Source organism: Trichoplusia ni, chromosome 6 (assembly GCF_003590095.1).
Source record: "Trichoplusia ni isolate ovarian cell line Hi5 chromosome 6, tn1, whole genome shotgun sequence".
NCBI lineage: Eukaryota > Metazoa > Arthropoda > Insecta > Lepidoptera > Noctuidae > Trichoplusia > Trichoplusia ni.
This window is the reverse complement of record NC_039483.1, coordinates 1,133,564-1,160,652: the sequence shown is the minus strand read 5'-3', so window position 1 is coordinate 1,160,652 and position 27,089 is coordinate 1,133,564. Positions and strand designations below refer to the sequence as shown.

General features: G+C 34.5%; 1 protein-coding gene across 1 annotated transcript; it reads left to right on the top strand.

Moving 5' to 3' along the window:
• The first annotated feature begins 544 nt into the window (after positions 1-544).
• On the top strand, positions 545-27,047 carry LOC113495499 (phosphoacetylglucosamine mutase). Its single transcript, XM_026874281.1, has 12 exons — positions 545-797; positions 9,684-9,754; positions 13,253-13,385; positions 14,305-14,400; positions 17,259-17,410; positions 17,779-17,981; positions 18,465-18,589; positions 19,099-19,258; positions 19,699-19,853; positions 20,288-20,477; positions 20,997-21,167; positions 21,547-27,047. The coding sequence occupies exons 1-12, from the start codon at positions 694-696 to the stop codon at positions 21,631-21,633; spliced, it is 1,647 nt and encodes a 548-aa protein (XP_026730082.1). The 5' UTR covers positions 545-693; the 3' UTR covers positions 21,634-27,047.
• Positions 27,048-27,089: the final 42 nt, after the last annotated feature.

Genomic DNA, 27,089 nt, shown 5'->3' with positions numbered 1-27,089 from the left:
TTTGCAATTATCTTTTATATGATAGTGTAGTATCATAGTCAGAAATAATGAAATATGCAGTGATACGGTTTCTTGAACATTTGAAAGTGGTTAACCAAACAAAATAAAATCTACAGCACGGCCAAGCAGATTTAATGAAATGCGGGTTTCCCTTATCATTCTAATTAATAAGCAATACTTATCGAAACTTTACAGTCATTCTAACACCAGTATTCAATTAATTGATTTGCTTAAAGCATTTTCAAATCGTTACTAGATCTGTTTGGTTTGCCAGATATAATAAATTGAAACGCCATCTTGTGACGAGTAGCAAAACTTTTTGTTAAGAATTATGCCTGCCATCTATTGTTTTTTACGAAAATTAGTAAGTGACCTACCTCACTACGAGAATGCCGTATTTGACACCCATAATGGCTATAACTATGCTACTAAATTAAAGAGTAGTAGTCTACGTTTTGAACCGCTACATAAATCATTAGGTTTACGAAGTAACAAGGCGACAAAACATTCGCAGCACGTGCACTCAACATTAGCCGGGTAGCATAAAAGTCGATTGACGTTTGACTTTGACGTCAAAATTCATTCGAAGTTGAAACTGGTATTGGAGCGGGAATGTGGAAATCTCGTTTGTTGATTCCAAGTGATTGTACCTGAGTGATACCGCGGCCTTATAAATAAATTTCGCCGATCACAATGCCGCCAAGTAGCTTACGAGTAGTGTACGCGTTCGCAAGAGAAATGCACCCAAAAACGAGTGATGTTTTTATTCAATACGGGACAGCCGGATTCCGCACAAAGTGAGTAATAATCCGCATTCTCATTATAAATTCCTTTTATGTCGTAATTAAGGTCACAGTATAACAAAATAAACATAATATTGAAACACCTTTCTCTCATGCGCGGTTGAATTGTCACGTAAGCAAATTTCTGTATGGATAGTATCCGATATGTATGGACTAGTAACAATTTGTGAGTCATCTGGTGTATCGTTTATAACGAATTCGTAACGGGAAGTCGCTGACACTACTGGCTGTGATTATGGTCAATGACTTGTAGTAATATATAGGCAAAACAATAGGATAGGATGCTCATTCATAGCTTCCTATTGAGTCACTGGATCAACTTTGCACAAATTCAGCATTATCAGGAATGGAACAATTAAATAGACCTTGTTGTAATTAAAATGTCAACAACAACACTGGCTTGGGGCATTCACATGTTTTAAATAAAATCTATGTGGGGGGTCCAAATCTAAAAGTTGCTTAGTTCTTTAAGTCTTTTTAATTGTTCCTTACTACAAACATTAGTTTAAAAAGAGGTATTTACTAGATTATCTATTTATTTTATTGTCTTATCATGTTATTCTCGTTTAGGACCTATGACCCACTCATTGATGTTCCATTATTAGATAACATACACTAATATTGACCTTTTCATTTATGCTGAATTAGAAACTTATAGAATAATAATTTTAAATTATGCCATAGTAACAACAAAAATTGTGAAACAGGTTGGAAACATCCAAAAATAGACTTATTAGACTTGTTTGTGTTACCGTTTATAGTTTTCTGATAGTTTTATTGGATAACTATTTGAAAGTTTCAAGGCTATTTCAAACTGTTACATTTATGTTTAAATTGCAAGTGTTCAATTTGGCCCAGTTCTGTATCTTAGTGAATTATGTATGAGACAATATTATTTATACTAAATAAAAACTCACCTAACAAATCAGATACAATGATGTTACTTTTGGGAATATTGTTCTTATATGTGTATAAAATATAAATAAGCTACAGGAAAGAATTATTTTTAATACATTGGATGTCCTAAGGTAAAACTTTACATGCCACATTTAAGTAGGTCATATCTTTAAACCTAGCCATTATGGCAGCAATAAATTAATTTCTAGACTGATATACATCCAGATAGAGTGACTGACCTACAGGATGGATCCTGTAGCATCCTGTAAAATGGGTATTTAGTACTATTTAGCATTCCATTGCAGATCTCAAAGAGTTATTGTTAAAGGCTAGTATTATAGCACCATTAAAGATATAGTTGTGACAGTACTACTGCTAAAATAACAAATAAATTGTCTATTTTTTGAACCATCAAATTTTTACAGTTATTCTTATGTAGACTTCCTTTAAAAAAAAACATTTTATCTGTGCTCTTCATAAGTAAATATGTAAAATTTTGTGTACAAATAATATTAACTACAAATTAAATTAGGAGTAAAACTACGAAAATTTAAAAATACAAGTAAAACACTGTAACACCTTATGTGTTAGCAGTAATTCAGTATTATTATTACATCTTTGTATCTCCGTCTGCTATATTTTAAAGGCTATGCTGCCTAAACTTGTACACTGTTAAGTTCAACACGTCTCCTATCTGAGAATTGTATGTGCACTAACAACCAGTGACAGTATTAATTCCTGGAATATAGTATCAGTTACATTATACCAGAAGAACAAAGTAGTCTGAATAACAGGAACACAAGAATACAAAGAAATACATGCAAAACACTTGTCTAAAAATGAAAACCACGTCTAGAGAGGAAGCACTAAATATTCATCAATGAAACTTCAATTCTGACTGGATTTTTTTCTCATTCCCAAGAAATAATACCAGTGTATATATTAAGGTTAACATCCAACAGATTGCACAAACAAATTCTGCATTGCAAATGCCTAAAATAATAAAAACCATGCTTTGATCCCACCTTTTCGTATAACTTTTGGATCTTGGCACTCGTCCAAACACTTAAGATGGATTGACTATATTATTTTGTTATCCGGCCACTCACCATTTATTACGGATTCATGTTTTGATTGAATATCAATTGTGTATGCTGGAATGTTCATATTCAGAAGTATTTTTATATTGTTGCTAACAAAAAAAGACCTAATTGAGTTACCTAACTTCCTAGTTTTAAGTTTCACTGATTTAAGAAATATCCGAAGAAATGATTGCGCATTCTCCTACTTTTTTCTCATTTTTTAACATCAACGTAAATAAAAAAAAAAATAACATGATTATATTTTTGATTGTATTCAACAGACTCTCTTACATACAAATAGAATTACAGTTACACTTTAAATTGGACCTGACTGTACCACATTAAATTCGAAGCTAAAATATATTACAGTAGCGAAAAGATGAATGTTAGTATAACTAGGCTAATTGGTGATTATCTAACCGACGGACTATTATGCAATTCTATTTACGTATTCACAGTTCTAATGAAAGAAAAATTACTATTTCAGCACTCATTATTGTTCAAATTATGTGTACAGTTTTAGAATTGTAGAAGACAGTTTTATCGTCTATATTTATTGTATGTCATTAAAAATAGATTTTATATTCTTCTTCTTCTTCTTCTTCTTCTTCTTATATATAAAAATGAATTGCTGTTCGTTAGTCTCGCTAAAAGTCGAGAACCGCTGATCCGATTTGGCTAATTTTAGTCTTGAAATATTCGTACTAGTCCAGGGAAGGTTTAAACGGTGAGAAAAGATAGAAAAAAAGAGGCAAAGGAAAAAAAAAAGTACGCGGGTGAGACCGCGAGAAACAGCTAGTATATTATACAATTAAATAAAAATATATATTTGTTCTAGCTGATCCAACAAACGTTGTTTTGCCGAATATTTTGTTTTTCTAGTTGGTTGTATTTTTAACACCACCACATAATAATAAAAATAAAAACAAACAATTTCGTCCAAAAAACAAAATATTTTTTTTTAGTTTAAGCAACCATAAGGGTTGCTCTCACTTAGGGGTATGAAAAATAGAGGTTAGTCGATTCTCAGACCTACTGAATACGCATATAAAATTTGGTTAAGTCGTTTCGGAGGAGTACGGTAACTAACATCGTGACACGGGAATTTTATAGGTATCTTCTTAATAATTATTAAGGCGAATAGATATCTATTTCTGTAAATTAGTTATCTTCATTGCTGCGTTGTCGTTTTTATAGCTTGTGATTAAGACGTCAATATAAAAGTTACGTCCACTATCTAGATAATTATAATGGAATCAATCAGTGATTGGTTATCTTACTAATTGCTATGATAAAAATTAACTGCGAAGTGCGGATATAGCTGTTAGTATCAGAACAGAACTCTTGATTATATGACGGTTACGTATGACGGTATCTCTCTTTTATAACTGCCATAATAACTGTAAGACCTGGTGGTAGACCTTTACCCGTAACTGATTTTGATCGCGTTCTCGATTCGGAGGTGAGAGGGTACGGCATCGAATCAAACAAAATCGAGTTGTCCATCGAGTGTTATCGGCATCGTCAGCTGTCGTTTGACCTTAGTTGTAACTCGTGCTTCTGAATTATCGCTGGTCTCGGTTTAAGTCCACAGGTCTTTTTCAGCCAGTAGCATATTCTTTAAGCTGTGGCGCTAGGTCTCGTCAAATTCAAGTAGGCAAATGTATAATATATGTTAAGCAATAAAATGTTATGTCAGCATGCTTAGGGGAACCTACAGATATATTATTATTAGGGCTGATGCCTGCCGTGCCAGCGGGATTTTCCAAAAGGGTTACCCCACGCAAATGGAAGACGCCCAGGTTTTTGTCAATTGAAGTCTGACACTCCCATTCGCTCAACTCAAAGCGGGAAAAATCATTGGATGATTTTCCCATTTAGCCATGATAAAAAACTAAAACGAAAAGGATAACAGTCACAGATACATTATTCTGTAAGTTGAAATATAAAGGTCAACTAATCGTCTCATTATTTATTAACTATATAGCAGTTGCCCGCGACTTCGTCCGAGTGGTTAGATGTAAGTTATGACACCTTTGTTACAATATCGCAATTTTCTTACGGAACTCTAATATTTTTGAAATAAATTATAGCCTATGTTCAGCGGGGATAATGTAGCTTCTCAACAGTGAAAGAATTTTTCAAATCGGACCAGTAGTTTCGAAGCCTATTCGTGTCAAACAAACAAACAAATCTTTCCTCTTTATAATAATAGTACAGATTAGCGATACTTCTTTGCATTAAAATGTCACACACAAACGCACAAGCTTATCCTATATCCGGCTTACCGTAACCAGGTTATACTAAAGCCGTCTTACTAATTAGTGAACGTCTGAAACTGAATGTTTTCAAATATAGGTAACCTTCGTAGTGTATCGATTGGCGTCGAACTTGTGATTGGCGTCGCGCCTGCACTAGATCGCGACGTGTTGCATCACTGGCCTGCCGTAGATACTAAAGATCAATCAATTAATGAACTTCACCTTATCGTTCTAATGTTTTAGATATAAATAGGGGGGAAGAAAGTAGGTAGCAACGATGTACTGGTTAATGGGTTCACAAACATTCAAGTCACATTTACACATACACCCAGACTCAGGACAAGCATTCGTAGATCGCGGAAATATTTGTCCAACTGGGGATCGAACCTCGCGCTCTGTGATTTTTGCGTGGGAACCTCAACCACCGTCTGCCCGTGCAGAGTTTGTCTAGATAAACTAGTAAAACGGCTTCGCATTTATCGATCAATCGGTCTGCCACCACGACTTTTAGACACATCCATTTGTGGAAGCGAGTCAACGCATTACATGATAACCACCATCTCTTTTTCATAAACTCCAGCAGTGATAGATTCCACACAGCAGATTTTGCTGTGCCCGACAGGGTCCATAATGGTTCTGTATTATTAGATTTTAAGACCTTAATGTACATTATGGAACGCAATAAATAATTGAGTATTGAGTATTGAGTGATACTGTAAGAAATATAGGTAGGCATCCCCTTTACCATGCTAAGCCAGACTGTTGCTTTGTGGAAGCAAGAGCCCGCAATGCGCAATGCAGTGTGACGTTTTGCTTACACAATTCCAATGGTTCTGGTTTAAAAAGACAGTATAGCCAAATGCAATATGAATGAATGATTTAGTCCTGTAAGTGATCCCAATTTGTCAATTAGGTAACACTTTTGGTAGGTCAAACACCAATTAAAATGGTCGCCGAAAAATTCTATGTCGACTTTTGAAACAACGAAGTCAAAGTATAAATCTAAGCCTACTAGTGAGAAAGGCCATTAGATAGAACTTTATTTTAATTTTGAGACGGATAGGCTGTTTATCCTCTGTATTTATAAAGTCCATTCTTCTAAAACATCTAATTTCACATGGAACTCATACAGTTTAATCATCTCCGACAGCAAATTCGGTATTCTGATGGTCGGTCATGTGTAGCATTGACATGTATCATACTATGTAGTGTAACAAGAGAATTAATGCAATCATGCGCCCGTATCTTAGCCCCTAAGAAAAGGTATTGTTAAGTCCTTGCGCTACGTAGATACATACATATTGAGTAGCATGTAATAATGAATCAGTCACAGGGGTCGAAGTTATTCACATTCTAGTACGTTTCTTTATTCAATAAGTCCGGAGACAAACTTATAAAATGTCTAATAACACATTGTTGTGGATTTTGGATGATCTAGGCATCTTCTTAAAGTGTTTTAAAACTAATTAAAGAGGTTAATTTCCGAAATCCAATACTAACACTCTATTTGTAACTTCACCTATCTTCTATTCAGGTCTCACTTTTCCACGATACAGTTCCAAAGTGAACAAATTATTCCAGAATTATCTTAACATTTCATCCGGGTGATTACAATCCTTAGTAAAGAAGGAGACAAATTTTCAGTTTGTGCAACACGTATACCGCGTATAGCTGATAAACGTGGAAGATACCCTTCGGTCACGCGAAGCCGCTAACCTCTATTATACAACTGAAAATGATGTCTGCGTAGTTCCGAAAACTAATTACCGTTAAATTACATGCTTGGAAGCTATTTTTGTTTTTGCCTAACTCAATTCATAATTATCGGATAAAACTTTATTTCTCATGAAGAATTAACTATGGAACGTTTTGTTGCGATAGGTTACATCAGTAATCTTAATCCGCCAGAATCGTTTTTTTTCGAACGGATTGGTATCGAGTTGGAACACCAGCGCCAGTTCGTCCCGTGACACGAGTTGGAACTACACTCGATCGACAGCCAACGACTCTCATAACACCGGATTGCTACTCGATCTCGGTTTTGTTCTTTTCCCTCCAGGATCGAATCGAGAACTGAATCAAATTCAAAAAAACGACCCAACAGAATTTTGGGAGGAAGCAAATAAACTGGTAAGAACGTCAGATGTTTTTCATTTAGGATAAAGTTAGTTTTACACCTACTTAGGATGTTCCCAATACAGTTAGGTGTGCATCACAATACAATGCAAGTATGCGACGTATGTGTATCGCATCGTACCTTTAACCAAGTCTTACGACAGATCCACTAACGGGAAGTCACGGGGTCTATTCTTAGATCGGATCACACGGCACGCGGTTGCGTTATCTTTATTCAGCTATTTGCCTGTACGTACATTCTATGTCTTATTCAATAATGTTAAGACTAAACTTAGTATACTCCATAAATGCTCAATACGACTTTTCATTTGAAGTAAAGAATCTTCAAAACCTATTTAACATTCTATTGGCTACATTCCATTATATTTAATCGTCTACAATCTTTATAATAAGAGTATTTATTTAGGTACTTATACATCTAACATTTATTTTATAAGAAATACCTAAGAACATAATTATTAAAATGCTGTTAATTCATCCTATTATTTGCTGGTATTAAAACAATTTGTTACACCTGCCATTTTTAAGTATATTTCTTTTATACGCTTACGTATCATACCTATACACAATTGGCAAACATATAAATCCCTTAGATTTTAAAAATATCTAAAGATTTCGCTGTAATCCGTCTAATGAGTTACCCATGCGTATTGCGTGGGTGTGGTATGCCAATAAACTCCATCTAAATATACTTTGTTAAAGAGATTATAGTTATTTAATGATTTTAAAGGGTTTTGAGAATAGTTCACTTATTTTTTTGTTTCTTTAGGCCAGTATTCTTTATGAATCCTCCTCTGACAATGGAGTAGACAATATTTGACTTTTTGACAAGTTACGAGAAAAACTTGTCAGTTTAAAACATTTCAGCGATTGAATCAGCGTTCGCGCTCGGAATTTAAGGTGTCTTGTCTATGACTATGTCTATGTCTATGACTAGCTTTTTCGTAGATCTGGAAACAAGAATCCTATCTGATTTAATATAAATTAGTTCAAAAGTTTGTTTGAACTTCATAATTTAGATTAACTGTTGACACGGTAACATAATCATTACGATAACTCTTCATTTCGTTAATATTAAAAAAAAATCGTGAGCCACAAAGTATTAATTGTATTAGTTTAGATAATATTATAGTGAAAATGTAATGGAAAGCTGTTTTATCAATGCTAGTGAGAATTGATAACGTGAGCAAATAGTGTTAATATAGTTAGCGAGTTTTGTCTAAAGTATTGAAAGTTATTCCTAAAAGATAAAGTTTGAAAGCAAAAATTGGACCCCATGAAGAACGAAGTTTTTAAAGCAGCATAGGTACTATATTTTGTCCACATTAAGTCAAAAATGTATGGAAATTACCAATCAAGTCATGGCTCTCCGAAAAGTATGTCATTTCAATACAATTCAGTGATTTGTCAAGCCCTAACACTTCCCCATACGTTTCAGCAAATACTATTTATTGTTAGCTGTCTACAACTGTTCTTTAGGTGATGTTAACTTAGACATTTTTCGTGTTCTTAAAAGATTAATTAACTTTGACCGGGGAATATCTCAGCTATTTCATTATGATGAATAATCTTCAGTATATTTTTATAACGAACGGTGCCGTCGTCTCGGAAAATACAGGTTTTTATATTTAAAAATTCTTGTAGTTTTGTTGGCATAGTCTGGGCTGTATAATAATTTTCCGAGGTGCTTTTATTTAGTTCCACCTTTCCCGGTGTCCGTCAGTTTTGCCGGTTAAGTGACCCATTTCTCTGTTCCCTATAGAAGTATAATTTTGCGCTCGTGACGTGTGGGACTGACCTGATAATGTCGGCAAGTGGTTATAGTAACACAGTTATAAATCGATCGCTATTCAATCGAGTTTGCTTTCGTTTTATTCGTCTTCATTACTGTGAACTGATGCAAGGTTATTGTATTAAATTCCCGTTTTGTACACCCTTTACTGTTAGTAAAAGTGTTCATGTTATCAATATCTATGTATGAGATATTGTCGAGCCTTAGATCACTTACCAATCACCCACAACTACATGAATAATAATAATTTACCACAACTTTCACACAACGCCTTCTAGTCTCAAACTAAGCAAACCACGTATTATGAATACTAGACAACTGATAAACATACCTACTTTGTATTTCTAAATACATACTGAATATAGCCACAGAACAAATTATCGTGCTCGTTACATAAACATTTGTCCTGGATGGGAATCGAACTTACGACTTTCCTGTATAGCAGTCAGAGTCATTAACCACTAGACCAACAGGCCAGCCAATTACTTGAATTGGTCACACTATTGAAAGATTGACTCCTAACTATACCAGTAAAAAACAGACTCCAATCCTTGTTATGCCATGCCCTCGTTTGTAAAACAATTGATTTTTACGATAGTCGATATCGCTGACTATACTTCTAGCTAATAAATTTATTCTATCTACGAGTACTAGGGACGCGATCGAGCGTACACCGGACGCACAAATACTTATTATGATGTTTTTGTTTCAGAGCCAATCTATTGGAACATGTCGTATACCGCATGGGACTCCTGGCTGTCATACGATCCAGAGTCAAAAATGGTAAGATTTTATCTATATCACATAAGGTTGAAATTTGAATGCAATTGAATACCTTTCGAAGAATTCATTGTTTAACTTTGATGACGTTTGTAAGTGATAACAATCTTTAACGTTTGGTTTCGGAACAAATAATAATAGATATAATAGATTCCTACATTTCCTACTTGCTAAGTTGTTTATGTAAAGATGTTCTACATAAATTAAATGACTTAAAGAACACTGATGTTTTTGCGGAACTGATTGACGATTAAGTGACTAACCTATTACCTACTTAGGTAGTACGATATATGTAGGTTACGTCTGATGTCACCGATAAAATAATAAACTTAGATGCACTGTGTAGTCCATTGATTCTCGTGTATCTCATTCAGACTTTACTCTTTTGTTTTGATACAAATGTCAATCAAACAAAACGGACTATGGAACTAGTCCCAAGTTGGGACGAGTTTTCCATTGTAGTGGCTGTGAATATTATTCTTGTCATAAATGGACAATAGTGGCCTTAGCACTGGGAGTCTAACGCATTGACTTAAAGTAATATTATAGCGGTTGTGGAAAAGAGATGCACCTTCACTTGTATTGCGCTGTCACGCTTCCACAATCATAAATTATTACTTTAGGACGTGGTAGTAGACCCTCTATAACACCCCTTATAGTACGAATGCAATTGTACGAATGCAAGGCAGATACCGCTCTACACCGTGTAGCGCGCCATCGCACCTCAACCACTGAGTTCACACGATTTTGAACCTTAATGTCAAGTTTTCCGATTTCACACATGGGTCATTTATACAAGAACATTGTCCACTTATTATGATTCATTACTCGTTTTGCATTAGCATTGCAAGCGCTCGCAAACTATAAGCAAATTAATTGTTCCACATAACATACCTTGAAACTGTATGAGTAACTGTCGCACCTTATTGTGTCATTGTGTGAGGTGTATTTGTGTACCCTAGATAGCTTGTAGATTGGAAACACTTGAATATTTTCCCTACTAATATTATAAATGCGAAAGTAACTCTGTCTGTCTGTCTGTCTATCTGTCTGTCTGTCTGTCTGTTACGCTTTGACGTCTAAACCACTGAACTGAATTTAATGATACTTGGTATCATCATCATCATCATCCGCAGCCTTTATCCTCCCACTGCTGGGCATAGGCCTCCCCTTTTTCGTGCCAATTTCTACGGTCCTGTGCTAGCCTCATCCAGACTCGACCCGAGACCTTTATAATGTCATCGACCCATCTTGCTCCCGGACGACCGACGCTTCTTTTGCCTTGTCTTGGCCACCATTCTGTCACCGCCTTAGTCCACCTATCATCACTTCGTCAGGCCAAGTGGCCTGCCCAGCTCCACTTCAGCCTCGTTATTGTGTCACCGACGTCTCGAACTTTGGTTCGTTTTCGGATATCCACATACTTGGTATAGTAAGGTCTATACCAAGAAAGAACATAGGATAGTTTTTATTCCGGATTTTTGAAGAGTTCTCTTGGAAACGCGACATAACCGACCTCGACGCGGGCGAAAAGTTAGTTATTGAATAAAATATAAACTGAAGTATATTCAAACAAGTATTAAAGTAAACAGATTGATGATTACTGTAAATAAACAAAAAGATTAGCTTAATGTCTGTTAACTCGTGATGATAATATTTTATTGTAGTGTTTGTATAATGCTTTTATAGGTAAAACTTTTAACTTGTATGAGGTGGGTCCCATGATCTCTGGGGCATGTAAAGATGTAATTGCGTGCTTTTCATCCAAACCAATATGTCGTTTTTATAATTTTGAGATCTATTCCTTTAGTAAAAGTGACACAATTAAATAGCAAATTTTTACATAATATGTGAGTCAGGAGAAATATTATGTTATAGCAAAATGATCTTATTTCGGCTCACTACATTCAACCTCCTTTCCCTATCCTCAGCCCAAATCCCACCTACGTAGAGTAATGACTACAGATCACCTACCACTATCTCTTAAAGTAAGACTGCTGCAAGGGTGGAAGCGAAACGCCGCTCTACAACGTGTAATGTTGTCTCGCTTCCGCAACTACGTCTTACTTTGAAACTTTGTGGTAGGTGTCCAATATACAACATTGTATTTACCTTTGAGACAACGGATGCAGAAATCCGTGCGTATTATCGGCTATTCTGGAATTGGAGCACATTTTACTGCCTACTTACGAGAGCAAATAGGGTAACTAGGTAGTCTAAATCTTGCTATTATGTTTACGTTTTGTTTAGGAGCTTTGTCTCAATGTATCGTAATCTAAAGGTACTAATATTATAAAGAGGAAACCTTTGTATTTTTCTATTGAATAGGCTTAAAAACTACTGGACCGATTTAAAATTTATTTTACCATTACTTAGAGGGTTTCTTCCAAATCCGTATAGGATATATTTTATCCCGGAAAATAAGCTTAAAAAATAAATGTCCACCCGTGCGAAGCCGGGGCAGGTCGCTAGTAGTGGACCAAAGAGGTTGTATGTTCTTTCCTTTCATACTACCTATTAGAAGATGCATTTAGCCTCATCGCAGACTGAGTTTGCATCTCCATTCGAATATATGAACACTTTTGCTTCCTATGGTACCTAAATGTAAAGTTATTAATACTTTTTATAAACACAAAGATGAAAAAAGTCTACTTTAAATGGATTTCATAACAGTGAGATCGTTTGAACCGAATGGTATCAATGTGTAAAATTCGTTTTAGCCTCAGAAATTATAATTATGTAGATTAAGAGCGTAGGAATTCTCTAGCTTTATGGCGCGTCAACATGCGATAAAATTAAGTGAATGTTTGTGTTTTCTGACATGTTCTTTTATTAATGATTCGAACTCAAAAACTATTTGAAAGTTCAAGACATAGGTATGTCCTTTCAACGTTGATGGCAGTGTTACTAGTATTTTGAAGTTACCTATTTTCGATTTTTGCTTTTTTCCAAAGACAGTCTACAGACTAGTCTTATCTATTTATATTGATACAAAGTAGAACCGCAAACCCCGGTAATCTTCCTTTCTTATCCAATCCGACCCAGGTACATGATTTACTGTACTGTGAACTTATGAAAGAAACGGTAAAAGTCCTGTTAAAAAAGTACATAGTGAGCAGGTCGTTGTATTGCCAGCATGATTAGACTTTAATACTTATTTATTATTGAATAACGGTTTACTCAAGAGTATCTATCAGGTCCATGATTAGGGACTCCGGTTGTGTCCAAAATTAGACCTCTTTTTTGGTAAGGCGGAGGAATCCTCTTGGACACCCAGTCCCTCGGGGAGGTAATGGGTAGTGTCAGACTTTTACTGACTTAACTGAACTGCCGTGCTACGTCATCCGCGTTTTTGAGTCGTTGTATGGCAATTCGTTGCAATCGTTCATACAGTCCAAAACTCAACCTGCTAATCCGATAAATAACTGTTAATCCTTCAATAAATAATTATGAATCCGCTTTCCAATAGTTACTATAATAACTTAACCCTTTTGTTTCCAGGTCGCACAATAGGCATGATGATCACAGCCTCTCACAATCTGGAGCCAGACAACGGCGTGAAGCTGGTCGACCCTGACGGCGAGATGCTGGAGCAGAGCTGGGAGGAGATCGCTACTAGGCTGGCTAATGTCAGGTATATACTAATATCTATATATCCTTTATACAACGTCATATGTTAAAACAATTTATCAAGATCGCCTGGCAAGTTTCGGGATACGACTTGATTCGTTAAACTGGATCTGATAAATGCGCTCATTTTTTTTAACGATTACCGCACAAATCACACTAAAGTATTTAAATTTGCGCGTTACAGACTATGAAGAATTTTCTCCAAGAAAGCAATATACAGAAAATAATCTTATTTTAACTATGCTCTCTGTCAAAGCCATACAATTTACAACTAATTCGGCTTTACCTTACTGCAAATTGCAAGTAATAAAATCAAGATGACACAAATTATAGATCATTTAAGCCCACGCGAACTCCTTTAAAGAGTCCGTAAGCACTGTTTGTGTCCTTATAATTATTCCTTTTATGATGTTAAAACAAATAGCTTTGAAGTCCGATACGTGTAATGTAATATGTTGAGGGCATATAATTATGTAACCTGACTGGTATAAGTGCCTGTAGATTTAAAAACAAAATGGATTAAAATAACTAATCTAACATTAAATAAGGCTCTCAAACGACTCAACTTTTTAAATAAGATTATTACATTATTAAATGATGCAATAGTTTACTCGGGGTAGTCCGCCATTATCTCATGATTAAGGAATCCGTTTGGGTCCGAAACTAGTCGGGCCATCCCGATAATTGCGCGTGTAAACCGTTGCATCTATATATTGTCCTATTTAATCATCCTCAAGAAAGTAACTATAAAGATAAGAATAAATGTTTTGGCTGTTGTGAAATAGGCAGGTAGCAAATAGGCAAATAGGCTTGTGGCCCTTACCCTCACATATGTACTATAAACGATTTTATCCACACTCCAGCTTGCCTTCCAAAAGAATAATTTACTAAAGTCACTAACAATAATTTTATTTTCCTTACAGTGATAATGATTTAGAATCAACAACCGAACAAGTAATCAAGGAGGTGAATGCTGATATGTCTCTCAAAGCCAGTGTTTTCATTGGCATGGACACCAGGTACTTAATTTTTTTTATTTGTTGCGTAATTTGTATGTTTACATTTTGAATCATATACATTGATCAGACAAGTAACTGTTTACTCTATATTATTATAGAGTCGTGTCGTTGCTTGTAATTAATTGTAGTATAATAAATAAAATAAAACTGTAATACATACATTTATTTGACATTTAATTCTCATTAAATATATATTTTCTACTACCAGTTAGACAAAACGAGAACTGCCTGTAAAATGTGAATCTATAAATTATTGTTTCACGATATATTTTTATAGTGGACTATAGAATAAATATAAAATTATGTGTGAACAATTTTATGGCTAATGCAATATAGATATTGAAATTGATTTCAAGATAGCAAACGTAAATGTTTTATGAACTGAGCTTGATATGTTTTATTTATTAAGGCTGAATTAGACGGTGTAACAAATATCGCACAAGTTACGATACATTGCTGGCGATGATATCTCACTTTTGTAACAAGAACTCGGTGGCGCCGCAATGTATTGCAAATCGCACGATATTTCTCTCATCGTCTAAACAGGCCTTTACAACATTTTCCATTGTCAACTTGAGCGAAACCGAATCGTTGTTAAATCATTAGCGTGTTGCAAGCGGCCGTGATGTTGCAGATGGAGAGTATCCATTCGTAGTTGTATTAAGAAAACGAAAAATAAATACAAAATCACGCAATTCTTGTTCAGCCTCCGCTATAACTCAGAAACAAGTACTATTCGCTCGTCACTGCCTTAACTGCATAGAAACAAGGACTATATTTGCGTGGCTTACTAATTTTACAAAACCAGAAAAGTCCAACGACGAAAGTTCTCGAAACAATGCCACCAAGTTACTAACACAATAAGTATTCTTTTTTGCATTTGTACAACGATGTGTTATTGGCACGTGGTGCAACTGACAGTGGTGCGCTACGGGAGATTGTTGGCCGTCGACCACTTGACGATGATAGGACTGCCCGTGAAGTACGTTAGAGGCGGAATAATGAACCTTGATACAACAGAAACTTCACAAAACCTTAACAAGTAGAATAAGCAGGAATCATGACGTGGAAAAAACTTAAAACCTTCAGAAATACCTATGACATGTATGTGTCAAAAGTGTTTCATTAGAAACAAATGCCTCTACAAGTAGACTCCGGTTAAACAATCATATTTGAAGGCAACATAGTAGGCGTACGTTCATACGTATGTAAATTAGGGTTGGCACCAAGCTCAATATTTGCACCGGTCAGCCCTTACATAGATTGGATTTATAATGTCATGCAAAAGTATAAATAAAATCTCTAAACAAGATATAGAATTGAAATTTAGATGACCGACATTTGGAAGAGTATTGTTATGTCTAACACATAGGAATAAACGATAAAACTATAATTATTTTGATGAAACAAAATTACTGATTTAGGAGAAAACTAACAGTTTCAACTAATAATACCTAAGATAATAACTTACATAAAATTATACACTACTTAAAAATGAACATCATGCTGAAAACTTACTTTTTTTACATTTTATACAAAATAACTAATCTAAGTAGTAACAAACTAGCTTAAGATTAATATAACTAAATCTATAATTTCTACCATTTCCTCGAATTTTCATCCAAGTTTCTTTTTCATATGCAGAACTAAGGTGTCTATTGGTCTTATAAGTTCCTGATCTTGCCAAACCGTGTTGATCCAGGCTTTATAACAACAACTAAATCAACAAATTGACTTCCAATCTTCGCAGTATCATACCCACTACCTCTAAGTGAATGTACACAGCATTCCTGCATGTAACCTTCCATATTTTCTATATCTCCTTTAAAATAACCAAAACTTATAGAGTGTTCTCGAAAAAGTCTCACCATGTTCGGTTACACCAACTGGACTATAATATTTTGTATTAAATGCACACTATGATTTTGTAGATTTTGTATGACCGTTCTTAACAATGTCCATAGTGGCGAAAACTGTCTGTAATATATATTGGCAACAACCGAAACGAATCAATAAATTTATTGCTCTTGATGAAATTGGAAATTTAAACAGTTTCATAACAACAACATAAAATCTAATCTCAAAATTATTACAACAGTTTATGACTTTCAAAATTGATTTTGCTTAAATTGAAAAATTATTTCTAGGTCACTGAAATTTTCTAAGCAACACTAAAATGATTCTGTTAAGTCCCAAGTTCGAGGGTTTCCTCCTTGAACGTACACACATGTAGTAGTTCTTGCTACTCGTCTCTTTACAGTAAACAACTGGACAATGTAAACGTTATTAACACAAGCTTATCATTTTCACATTGAAAACTTACATAACAATATTACAAAATATCAAAACTACTATCTCTCTTACGGCTGAAACAGAATAAATATAATAGAATTAATAAGGGGGAAGCTTACGCACTGGCAATAAACTTTGGAGTTTGAAAGGACTTTACCAATTCCTGTCATTAGTTGCCCCATGTTATTTTCATTTATCTCTATCATGACTATTATAATCCATTCATTATTTCAGCCTGAGAATCTATATACTTCTATATACTAATATATAAAGCTGAAGAGTTTGTTTGTTTGTTTGAACGCGCTAATCTCAGGAACTACTGGTCCAAATTGAAAAATTCTTTTTGTGTTGAATAGACCATTAATCGAGGAAGGCTTTAGGCTATAAACCATCACGCTGCGACTAATAGGAGCTAAGATACAATGGAAAATGTGAAAAAAACCGGGTAGGTATACCTAAATCATAATTTATATCTTCTACCCACGGGGACGAAGTCGCGGGCAACAGCTAGTATACTCATATATGTATAACTGATATCCATAAATAAATAAAAAATTCTCCTTTAGATACACGAGTCCTCGCCTGGCAGCGGCGGCGGCGAATGGCGTGATAGCATTGAAGGGAACACCTAAAGAGTTCGGTATCGTCACCACGCCCATGTTACACTTCTGTGTCAAGTGCAGGAATGATAACACTTATGGTACTCCCACTGAAGAAGGTAAATGATATTATTTTAAATATTAGTTTTTTTTTATCTATTGAATACTGCTTATGCGAATAAGTGCAGTAGCGGACTTAATGCTGGATACATTCTGTTCCAGTCAACCAAGATGTGCTGAGGAACTAGTAGGAAAAAGTAGATGTATAGGTGTGATTTAATTTGCACATTTGTCGAAATAGGAGTTCTTTTGTCTGAATTCACTAGCTTTTTTAGTTTACTGTTACTTCTCACTAATTTAGATACATTATCGTTGTTTATCATTGGAATCGTTATAAAAGAGATTTTTTTATTTTTTTTGTGTTATAAGCTATTCTTAAGCAATACGAAAATTATATCATCTATCTTCAATATTTATTTTTCAACAGGTTACTACGAGAAGATAGTGGGTGCTTTCAAAAATATCCGTCAGAAGTTACCTGTGACCGGCGACTACAACACCACGCTGTACGTAGACGGCGCCAACGGCGTCGGCGGCAAGAAACTCAACATCATCAAGAAGAGCTTGGGCGGAGAACTTGACTTGAAGCTATTTAACTTAGGAGGAAACGGAGGAAAGTTGAATTTAAATGTGAGTGCTTATTTTTTATTCTATACTGTCCTACTACTACTCAACTAGACGTAAAAACTACTGATGTGATTTGACTAAGTAATGTGAAATAGTAGACCACTTTTCACACAACGCCATCTAGTCTCAGACAGGTAGACAGACAAACTCAGCAAAACTTGTATTATAAGTACTAGAAAGTTGATAAACATACTTATTATGTACTTTACGGTGATATAACTTATAAAGTCAAAAATTCAACATTGTATGTGACAAACTATAATCCAGTTTGAATACAATGTACATAAGTAATTGCAAAATTAGCTTAAATGACAATTTCTAGAAATGTTTAAACTGTTATTAATTTAAATAATTACACTAGTTTAACTGATATCCTAAACGTTTTCAACTGTAAAACTTGAAAATATTATCTTATTTAAGATTTTCCAACACTGCATTTATTTAACTTATTTTTACATAACATAACATGTATATTGTATACTCCAGTGCGGCGCGGACTACGTGAAAGTCTCACAAAAGCCTCCCGTGGGAGTCGAACACGTGCCTTTCCAGCGCGTGGCCTCGCTCGACGGCGATGCCGACAGGATCATATACTACTACCTGGATGACAAGTCAGTATAGCATTTAATACACTATATATTGTGAATGGTCTGAACGAATTTTTTGTCTTTTTTTTCAATTTAGAATTTTAGTACAGCCTTGAACATGTTAGGTGTTAACTGTTTTGCAGATTATCAATTGGCGCGGTTTCCAAACGCTATGTACAAATAATATTAGAAGACCTTTGCCCAACAACTTTTATCCAGCATTATTAAAACTAGGCCTGTTTGTTTTTATTCTAGACATAAACTTCCTGCTAAAGACATAGCTATTTTGAATCCTATCCTACTTCAGTACTTTCTATAATTATCATTTATGCGCTATTACAGAGCAGAAGACGCAAAGCATCTATTATATTGAATCCAATACCCATATAATAGATGTTATATTGGTATTAGATTCTAACCTAACCTAACCTATATTATATGTCAAATAGGTAGTATGCAAATTATAGTATTAATAGGTAATATTTTTTTAGTTAAAAAAATATAGTAATCGGCTCCCTGACTCATATCTCCAGAGACAACACGTACCTGCTGGACGGGGACCGCATCGCGACGCTGCTGGCGCGCCACATCCGGCAGCTGCTGGCGGCGGGCGGCGCGCCCGCGCTGCGCCTGGGGCTCGTGCAGACCGCCTACGCCAACGGGGCGGCCACTACGTACATCACTGACGAACTGGTATGTCATACTCATTATAATGTAAATTATTTACTTAAAAGCTGTTCACTCACGGTTAGTTATTGGGATAAACTGACTATAAACACATAAAGGCGACCGATCAATGCATGTTGTAAAAGGCATTGCTTATTAATCGTAAGACGACTGAGAAACATTGAAGGGAATATAATAAGAACGCCGGGACTACCAACCAATTGAACAACCAATAATTGAAATTAGGTATCGACAACCCTCAGTATACGAATGATGACGTATTAAGCAAATGCTTATTTCGTCTTATGTGGCCTTGCCCACCTGTAACATTTATAGTAGTTGAACTGGCTAAATGTTTGGCTACCGAACAACGTCGCTTATATTTAATTCTAATAATAAAAGCTTATCAATTGAAAACCATGTAAGAAAAAGACCTAAATTGTTTTAATTTATTTACTTATTACCAGAAAATACCAGTGACATGTGTAAAGACGGGCGTGAAGCACTTACACCACGCGGCGCTCGCGTACGACATCGGCGTGTACTTCGAGGCCAACGGACACGGGACCGTCGTGTACAGCGACAACGCCAAGAAAACCATCGCCAGGATAGCGAGGGAGGGGTTAGTCGCATGTCTACAACTTTATTGAAGATGATTGGATAATTTTATAAGTCAAAGTTGCAATTTAATAACTATATTTGAGGTTATGGTTAACTTGAACGTATTTTTGTGGATCATTCGATTAGTTTCGTGTCTTATAGGAGAGTAGGAGAGGAGTGGGTATTTACGATAAGTTGATAATCGGTTTGTATCTTGAAAAGTACTGTTGCCATCCAAGGATTACGCGAGAATATCACTTACGAATTGTCTGTTGTGTGTTTAGTGGCTCTGACTGTCGCACCGAAAGTTGTGGTTGCTATTTCCATCCATGGCAAATAATAAAAAAAAATGATATAATTTATCTGAGAACTCTTATCATTATTTCTAGTTTTGCCATATACTTAATTTGTGACCTTAAAATATTCCCTAATAAACTTAACTACTTGTAATTCCAGTGAACCCGAGCAGCGTGAAGCGGCCGACCTCCTGCTGAACTTCATCGACATGACCAACGAGACGGTGGGCGACGCCATCTCCGACCTGTTCCTGGTCGAGACCGTCCTGTGCGCGCGCGGCCTGTCCGCCGAGGCCTGGCGGCTGGCCTACCGGGACCTGCCCTGCAGGCAACTCAAAGTCACCGTGCAGGTCAGGACACGCTGGAATGGTCTATAGTCATGTAGATTGTGTTGCTAGAATTTGGCTGGTTGAAAAAAATAATCTTGTATAGGCACGCAAGAAACCAAGACATGGTTGACCACAACAAACATAAACCACTGTGCATTGAAGAGAGAATCTCTTCAGTTTAAAATATCTTCAGATAAAAAATATATGATATTTTTAAGTTTATGTATTGAAATTAGTTTTAATTGGTAATGTGACTTTTTAAGTAAGGTTGCACTGGATATGATGATTCGTTCAACCTTCGCCATGAAAATTTTTTGATTGAATGGCGCGACTGATACCGCTATTGTTATGGCATTTCATTCAATCTGTCTTATATTACGTAGATCCTTAGATAGATTATGTTACAAAAAACCTAAGTTCAAAGATTTGACAACTTATTTCCCAACACAATTCTTTATTATATCACTTTATCACTTTCCTATACCAAAACACTATAACACAAAACAAAAATCACTAAACTCACCATACATCCGTCCCCAGGACCGCAACGCTATATCAACAACAGACGCGGAACGCAAATGCACGTCCCCCGAGGGCCTGCAGTCCCGTATCGACGCGCTGGCGGCCGCACACCAGGACGGGAGGGCCTTCGTGAGGCCCTCCGGGACGGAGGACGTCGTCAGGGTGTATGCTGAGGCTGATACGCAGGCGGTAAGGATACAAATATAGTAATTGGAATGTAGGTAGACAGAATAGATAGAAGATAGATAGGTAGTTTAATAACGTGTAGAAATCATTTAATGTGATTTTTTATTGATTGTGTATGTTATTTGAGAGGAAAATACTTTAGATAAAAAGGCACATTTGGCTTTCTATTTTGGTTTTTATTGATGACTAACTGTCGCGACTTTGTCGGTGTGGTAGTGAAGATATAATTAAGGATACTAAGAAATCATTGTTTAGAGTTCACGCAATTTCTCCTCGTTCCTATTAATCATTGCGTGATGGTGTGTCCTATAGCCTTTCTCAATAAATAGGCTATTTAACACACAAATACATTACAATATTATGAAACTTTTTTGATTCACAGAACGCAGACAAACTAGCGGCGGAAGTAGCACAAGCTGTGTTTGACTTAGCCGGCGGCGTCGGGGCCCGTCCAGAGCTACCCGCGTAGATATAACATATACACGATACAACAACTGGAGTCTACGCTCAATACATAAAGACAAAACAGAATCTATTGTGTTAAACTTAAGGTACATTCTTGTGATACACGATAGATTGCACTTACAACCTTCAGGAAGAGAATTATCATGAGATCAATTATCATGAGTCTAAGCTCAATATAGACGAAAATGTAATCTATTGTAATAACGTTGAGGTGCATATTTGTATGTGAATTAAACAGTTGAGTGTTGATATAATTTTGTGACGTCACAGTCTATTACTTGTTTACGGTATTTAAAATGCCAAACAATTTGATAGTTGAGATCTGTTTGATCAATAGCGTTATTATAATATGTTTAAAAAGTATTCAAAAGAATTGAGGTTTGACGTGAACATACATAAGTAATTTACTGTCCAGAACATTGGCGGTTTTAGACATTTTAAAATATTGAGATTATATACTTTATGACTCCATGTAAGTGAATAAATCTAACAGAATCTATCACAATTAATATTATATTGCCTTAAGAATTATGTTCAGCTGATTCCAAATTGGCCGGAAAAGCTCGTATATCTAAAGTGTTAAATAAATTAATTTAAATATATCTTAAAGCGACGGAATTGTTGATAAATCATTTTTTTAACATTATTTTAATCGAAACTCAATCGCAGAGCGACTTTATATTTTTCTTTAATTAATCGAAAAATAATATACAATTAATTTTTAATAATTAACTGTAATGCGTTTTAACATTGTGCGTAAGACATTATGGCTTTTATGACCAGTAATTTTGTATCTTTCGTCTATACTAATAATTTAAGAGATTTTAAATAGCAGGTGTGAGGGTTCCTGTACGTCGGCTTCTACAACTGCAATAATTTAACTTTATGACTTGTGTTGGCCCTTTGCTAGTGAAGATAATCCATTAGCATTTAAAAAAAAAACAAAATGTTGCTCTTGGGTGTCATGTTGTCTTTTTCAAATTATCTATCGAGTGTGTGACAGTAGATGAAGAGATATTTTAGAACATCATTTGGCTTAAGCATATGGCTATAAGTCTCCTATGTTTAAAGCAATATTCATTAATAAAACCTAAATGTTTCATTGAAAATTTTACGCACTTTGTTAAATCGCAAATTATATGATAGTTTTTCAGTTATTTCTATACAACGCACTACTAGTCTTGTTAGGTTTAGGTGCGGATCATTTTGGACCAATCAAATGCGTAATTATTTGAGGTCAAATGTTGGCAACACTGCTGTTTTGTTACCATAAATAAACAGCAATTTTTATTTTGTGATAAAGCTACCCATTCAATTATAAGGCATGCATTCAAGACAACCATAGAAAATATATAAATTTTTTTTATTAATAATTTTGTTAAACATTTGTCCCATAATAATTACGTGGCTTACATGACTTTATTTAATTGTTAGGCTCTCTTGCTCACAACAGTGTACCTAGGTGCTACTGAGATATGTTCAAAAAACTATACTAAAAAAAACTGAAATTGATTCTGCTCATAGTTTATACGAAAAATATTTACTATAACGCATTTAAAAAGCTTGAAAAATATTTTTGAAAGTAGCTCTACTTTATTTAAATGCGTTTGCTGGAATTAAAACAGAAATATATGTAGTAAAGCAACTTTCGAACTAACTGCTCATTAAAAAATAATCTTTATTATATAAGACTTTGTCCAGTAAAATAAATGTAGTAGATATAATCCACGCATGCATTTTCATTGTACCCTAACACTGCCCGTAGCATAGATCACTTAGAACAATCACTATATTGTAAGTAGAATATCTGGAATTAATTATTATTCATGATATTTATATTTACACTTCTGGCCAAAATTAGAGGCACCACTATTTGGGTTGACGATATCTGGATCTAACGTGTAAGCGAATGTTAGATATCAAAGTTTTACGATTTTATTCTAGCTTCTTTCTTCTTGATGATTCTTTATTTAATCTAAAACAAAACATAAATATTTAATGCGATTAAAGCCCTTCTAAAATAACTGAAATTTACTTCAAATGTGCAAACGAAGGTAAAAAAATATATAATAATAATAAATAAATTGTGTGCTTCCCTAATTTTGTCCTGAAGTGTTATTTATGTGTTTTTGACTGTCTTATTTAGACTGGATTTAAATATCTTAATATTTGAAGACATTTATTAACCTTGGTAATAGTTAAATATATTGTATAAAATAATATATTTAATAGTAAAAATATTACTGTAAATAAGAAATTACTAAATACTTGTCTATTCAAACTTGAATTTTAGTCTAACTACGAACAAACCGCTTATTTTTATATGTGGACCAATTTAGTTTGACTTACTTGCAAATTGAGCTTTTTATCGCGTCACAAATATAATAAGAATAATTTTGAAATCTCCCATATTCTTTTATTTTACTCAACATTTTAAAAAGTACACCATAAAGTAAATAGTGGATAGGAACAGAAAACTGAAATCATTTGTTTTAGAAAAAAATGTTCTAAAAATACTGTCCCATAATGAATACGTAACTATATTGTTGTCTTACTTACTCATGGCTTGATAAGAATAAGTGTGACCGAGATAGTAAATATAAATTCAAGATGATTATGTACTTCTTTTTGTTTCCTTTTTTTACCATTTAATACACTGAATGTGCTTCTTGCGGAAATCGAATAACAATTCGCACTGCCGTTGCAAAACTATACCACTCATGTATAGAGCAGAAAAATAGCTATATAATAGCAGTAAGACTTCATAGTAAAATATGTTAAAAATCATGGAACATATATTCGTAAATGTATGTGTAAATGTCTAAATAAGTCTATAAAAATGTCTTTAAATGTAATTCATAGTTCTAAAATGGGAAAGGATATAATTTAAAGTCGTTGACGTTACTTCGTAAGCATTGATGTATGGAAACCCTCGATACATATAACGAGTATTAGAAATTCAACCTTACGTGCATGTCCTAAAGTTGTTTTTACGATGCTAGCATATTTGAAAATACGTTTTTCAAAATCAGGTTTAGACTGGAATACTTTGCATCCAGGGTTTATACATCAATGTTGCTATATGAATAAAATATGGATGGAATTGTGATACGACTGATCGGAAGAGTGTAATGTATAAATATTTTTGTGAAATTCTATCGTGTTCAGGCATTTAGCGTTAAAGTAAAATAGATTTCTCAATTCTTATTGTGATTAGATTAAGCATTTCGGCTTGTATGTAAGGTACAACTATACAAAATGATTCGCAGAAGGTTCATGGTAAAAAAGATTATGGCAAATAATTAATCTGAATAAAATATCATAAACTGACAAATTGTTTTGTCGAAGCATCAATAAATAGTTAATATGGTCAATATTAAATTTAATCTGTTCGTTTTCTGTGGCATCATAGCTCCCGAACGGATAGAACGGTTTGAATTTTGTTTCGTTTGTATTAAATAATAATTGTGGCCGAGTGTTCGTAGATATGTTCGATATAATTCGGTCAAGCCAGTCATAAGTTTTTGGGGGTATTTTTTTTTACTTTAGGGTCTTTAATTTTTAAGTTTCATCTTGCTGATGATTTATTATTGGCTCCTATAGTAAGATAAAGCTCTATAGCTGTAATTCTTAGATATCTTGATGTTTTGATACCAACTTACACTACTTTACTTTTTAGACGATTCTCGATTCTTGAGTCACAAAATCGGAACCTTCTGCAAATATTTTGTATAACGACAGTGAATTGAAAATGCTCAATATAATTTGATAAACGTTACGTGCCGAGCTGTTTATATTTTGCGCACTATTTTAAATCGAATAAATAATATTCGGCAATCAATCACAATATTTTTATACTGCTCATTTTGATTTCGTATTGCTATAGATATAAGTTGATAAGCGAGTTATCTAGCTGTGACTAAAGTATCGCGAATTCAGGTCGAAGGAATAAGAAATAATGTTTTAAATGCTCGTTTTTTATCTACATTTAGCGGTACCTAATTAGCTACTGAAGACCTATGTGACCTTAAAGAGCATTAAAATTTACACAAATTTCTGCTGATTGCTCTTAAATAAATATTTTTAAGTGAGGTAGTACGTTAATAATAGAATTCTCCTAGTTTTTTTAACTTTTTACTGAGAGTTCAACCTAAAGTTGCTCACACAGTAAATTATAATAACATAAATTTGGATAAAACTGACCCACAGAATTAAAATACAAGTTTCACAACTAGTATTACAAAACAAGTACTGTCGAAGGTCAAAACACTTGTTTATTTGCGAAAATGTTTTCGTAATAAACACGAAAATACCAAGGATATCGTCCGATAAAGTTACGATAACAAATGTTCGTGTCATAAGATTGACAGGTATTGATAACTCAAGCTTAAGAAACTATGTGACTTGGGAAACGTAACGCTCTGAGGAAAATGTTCAACGTAATCAACAAAGATATACCTAGTGATCCATACGGTCGGTATTACGTGTTTTTTTAAAACAAAGACAGTAATTCTTACAACGTATTATTACGTGCTAATTTTGTTGTAGGTTTGCTTTAGTAAACATGCGTAATACTCACTCCTTGTATAAAATATCGTTACTCGTTTCTATTATAGATGTTTAAAGAATCATCTCATTTAATCAACTCGGCCTATGGCAGTCCACTGCTGGAAATAGGCCCCCCTCAGTTGCTCCACAAAGCTACCTTTTTTAGGTCATCGGTCCGATAGTAGTGTATAATCTCGTGTAAATACAGATAATTCTAGAAATAAACATTATATTCAACAAATTCTTGGAAAACCACGTTATAAAGATCTAGGATTTTTTGTCTATGAGATAATCCATTACTCATTAAATTACGATTTTAACAAGCAATTTTCATCCTTATTGCATTTATAGTTCAAATCAGATATTGCAGTACATTAAGTGCAATGTACCCACACTCCTTCGTCATGCCTACTTAAATAAACAATGTTTACCATACCATATTCATAGATACAATCAGCAGGCATAGTTTATAAAAGGTTTAACAGGAGTTTTTTAATGTAAACTCCTTGCCATGATGAATCATATTATTTTAAGTCGTTTTGTTTCTACAAATACCACTTCACTTAAATTCCATAGTGGCAAGGAATGTCTTATACAGTTGAGATAAATGTAATCTACCTTATTTGCTGACTGTAGTTCAAGTGTTTTCGTATTATTTTCCTCGGGACTTAAGATTAATGTTTCATAATATTAAAATGTGGTCAAGGAAAAATGTTGGAAAAACCTTTGCCTTATTTTAGCATTTTAGCCTGCATGTTGTGACTGCTCTGCAAATATTCTCAAAATGAATGTAATGTGTGCAATTGTTAATGTGTGTACCATTTAGTTTATGCTGCTGTTATAATTCAATAAATCAATTAATTAATACTATTATGTCGTTTTTGTTTTAGATTCCTTGATAGATTTGTATTT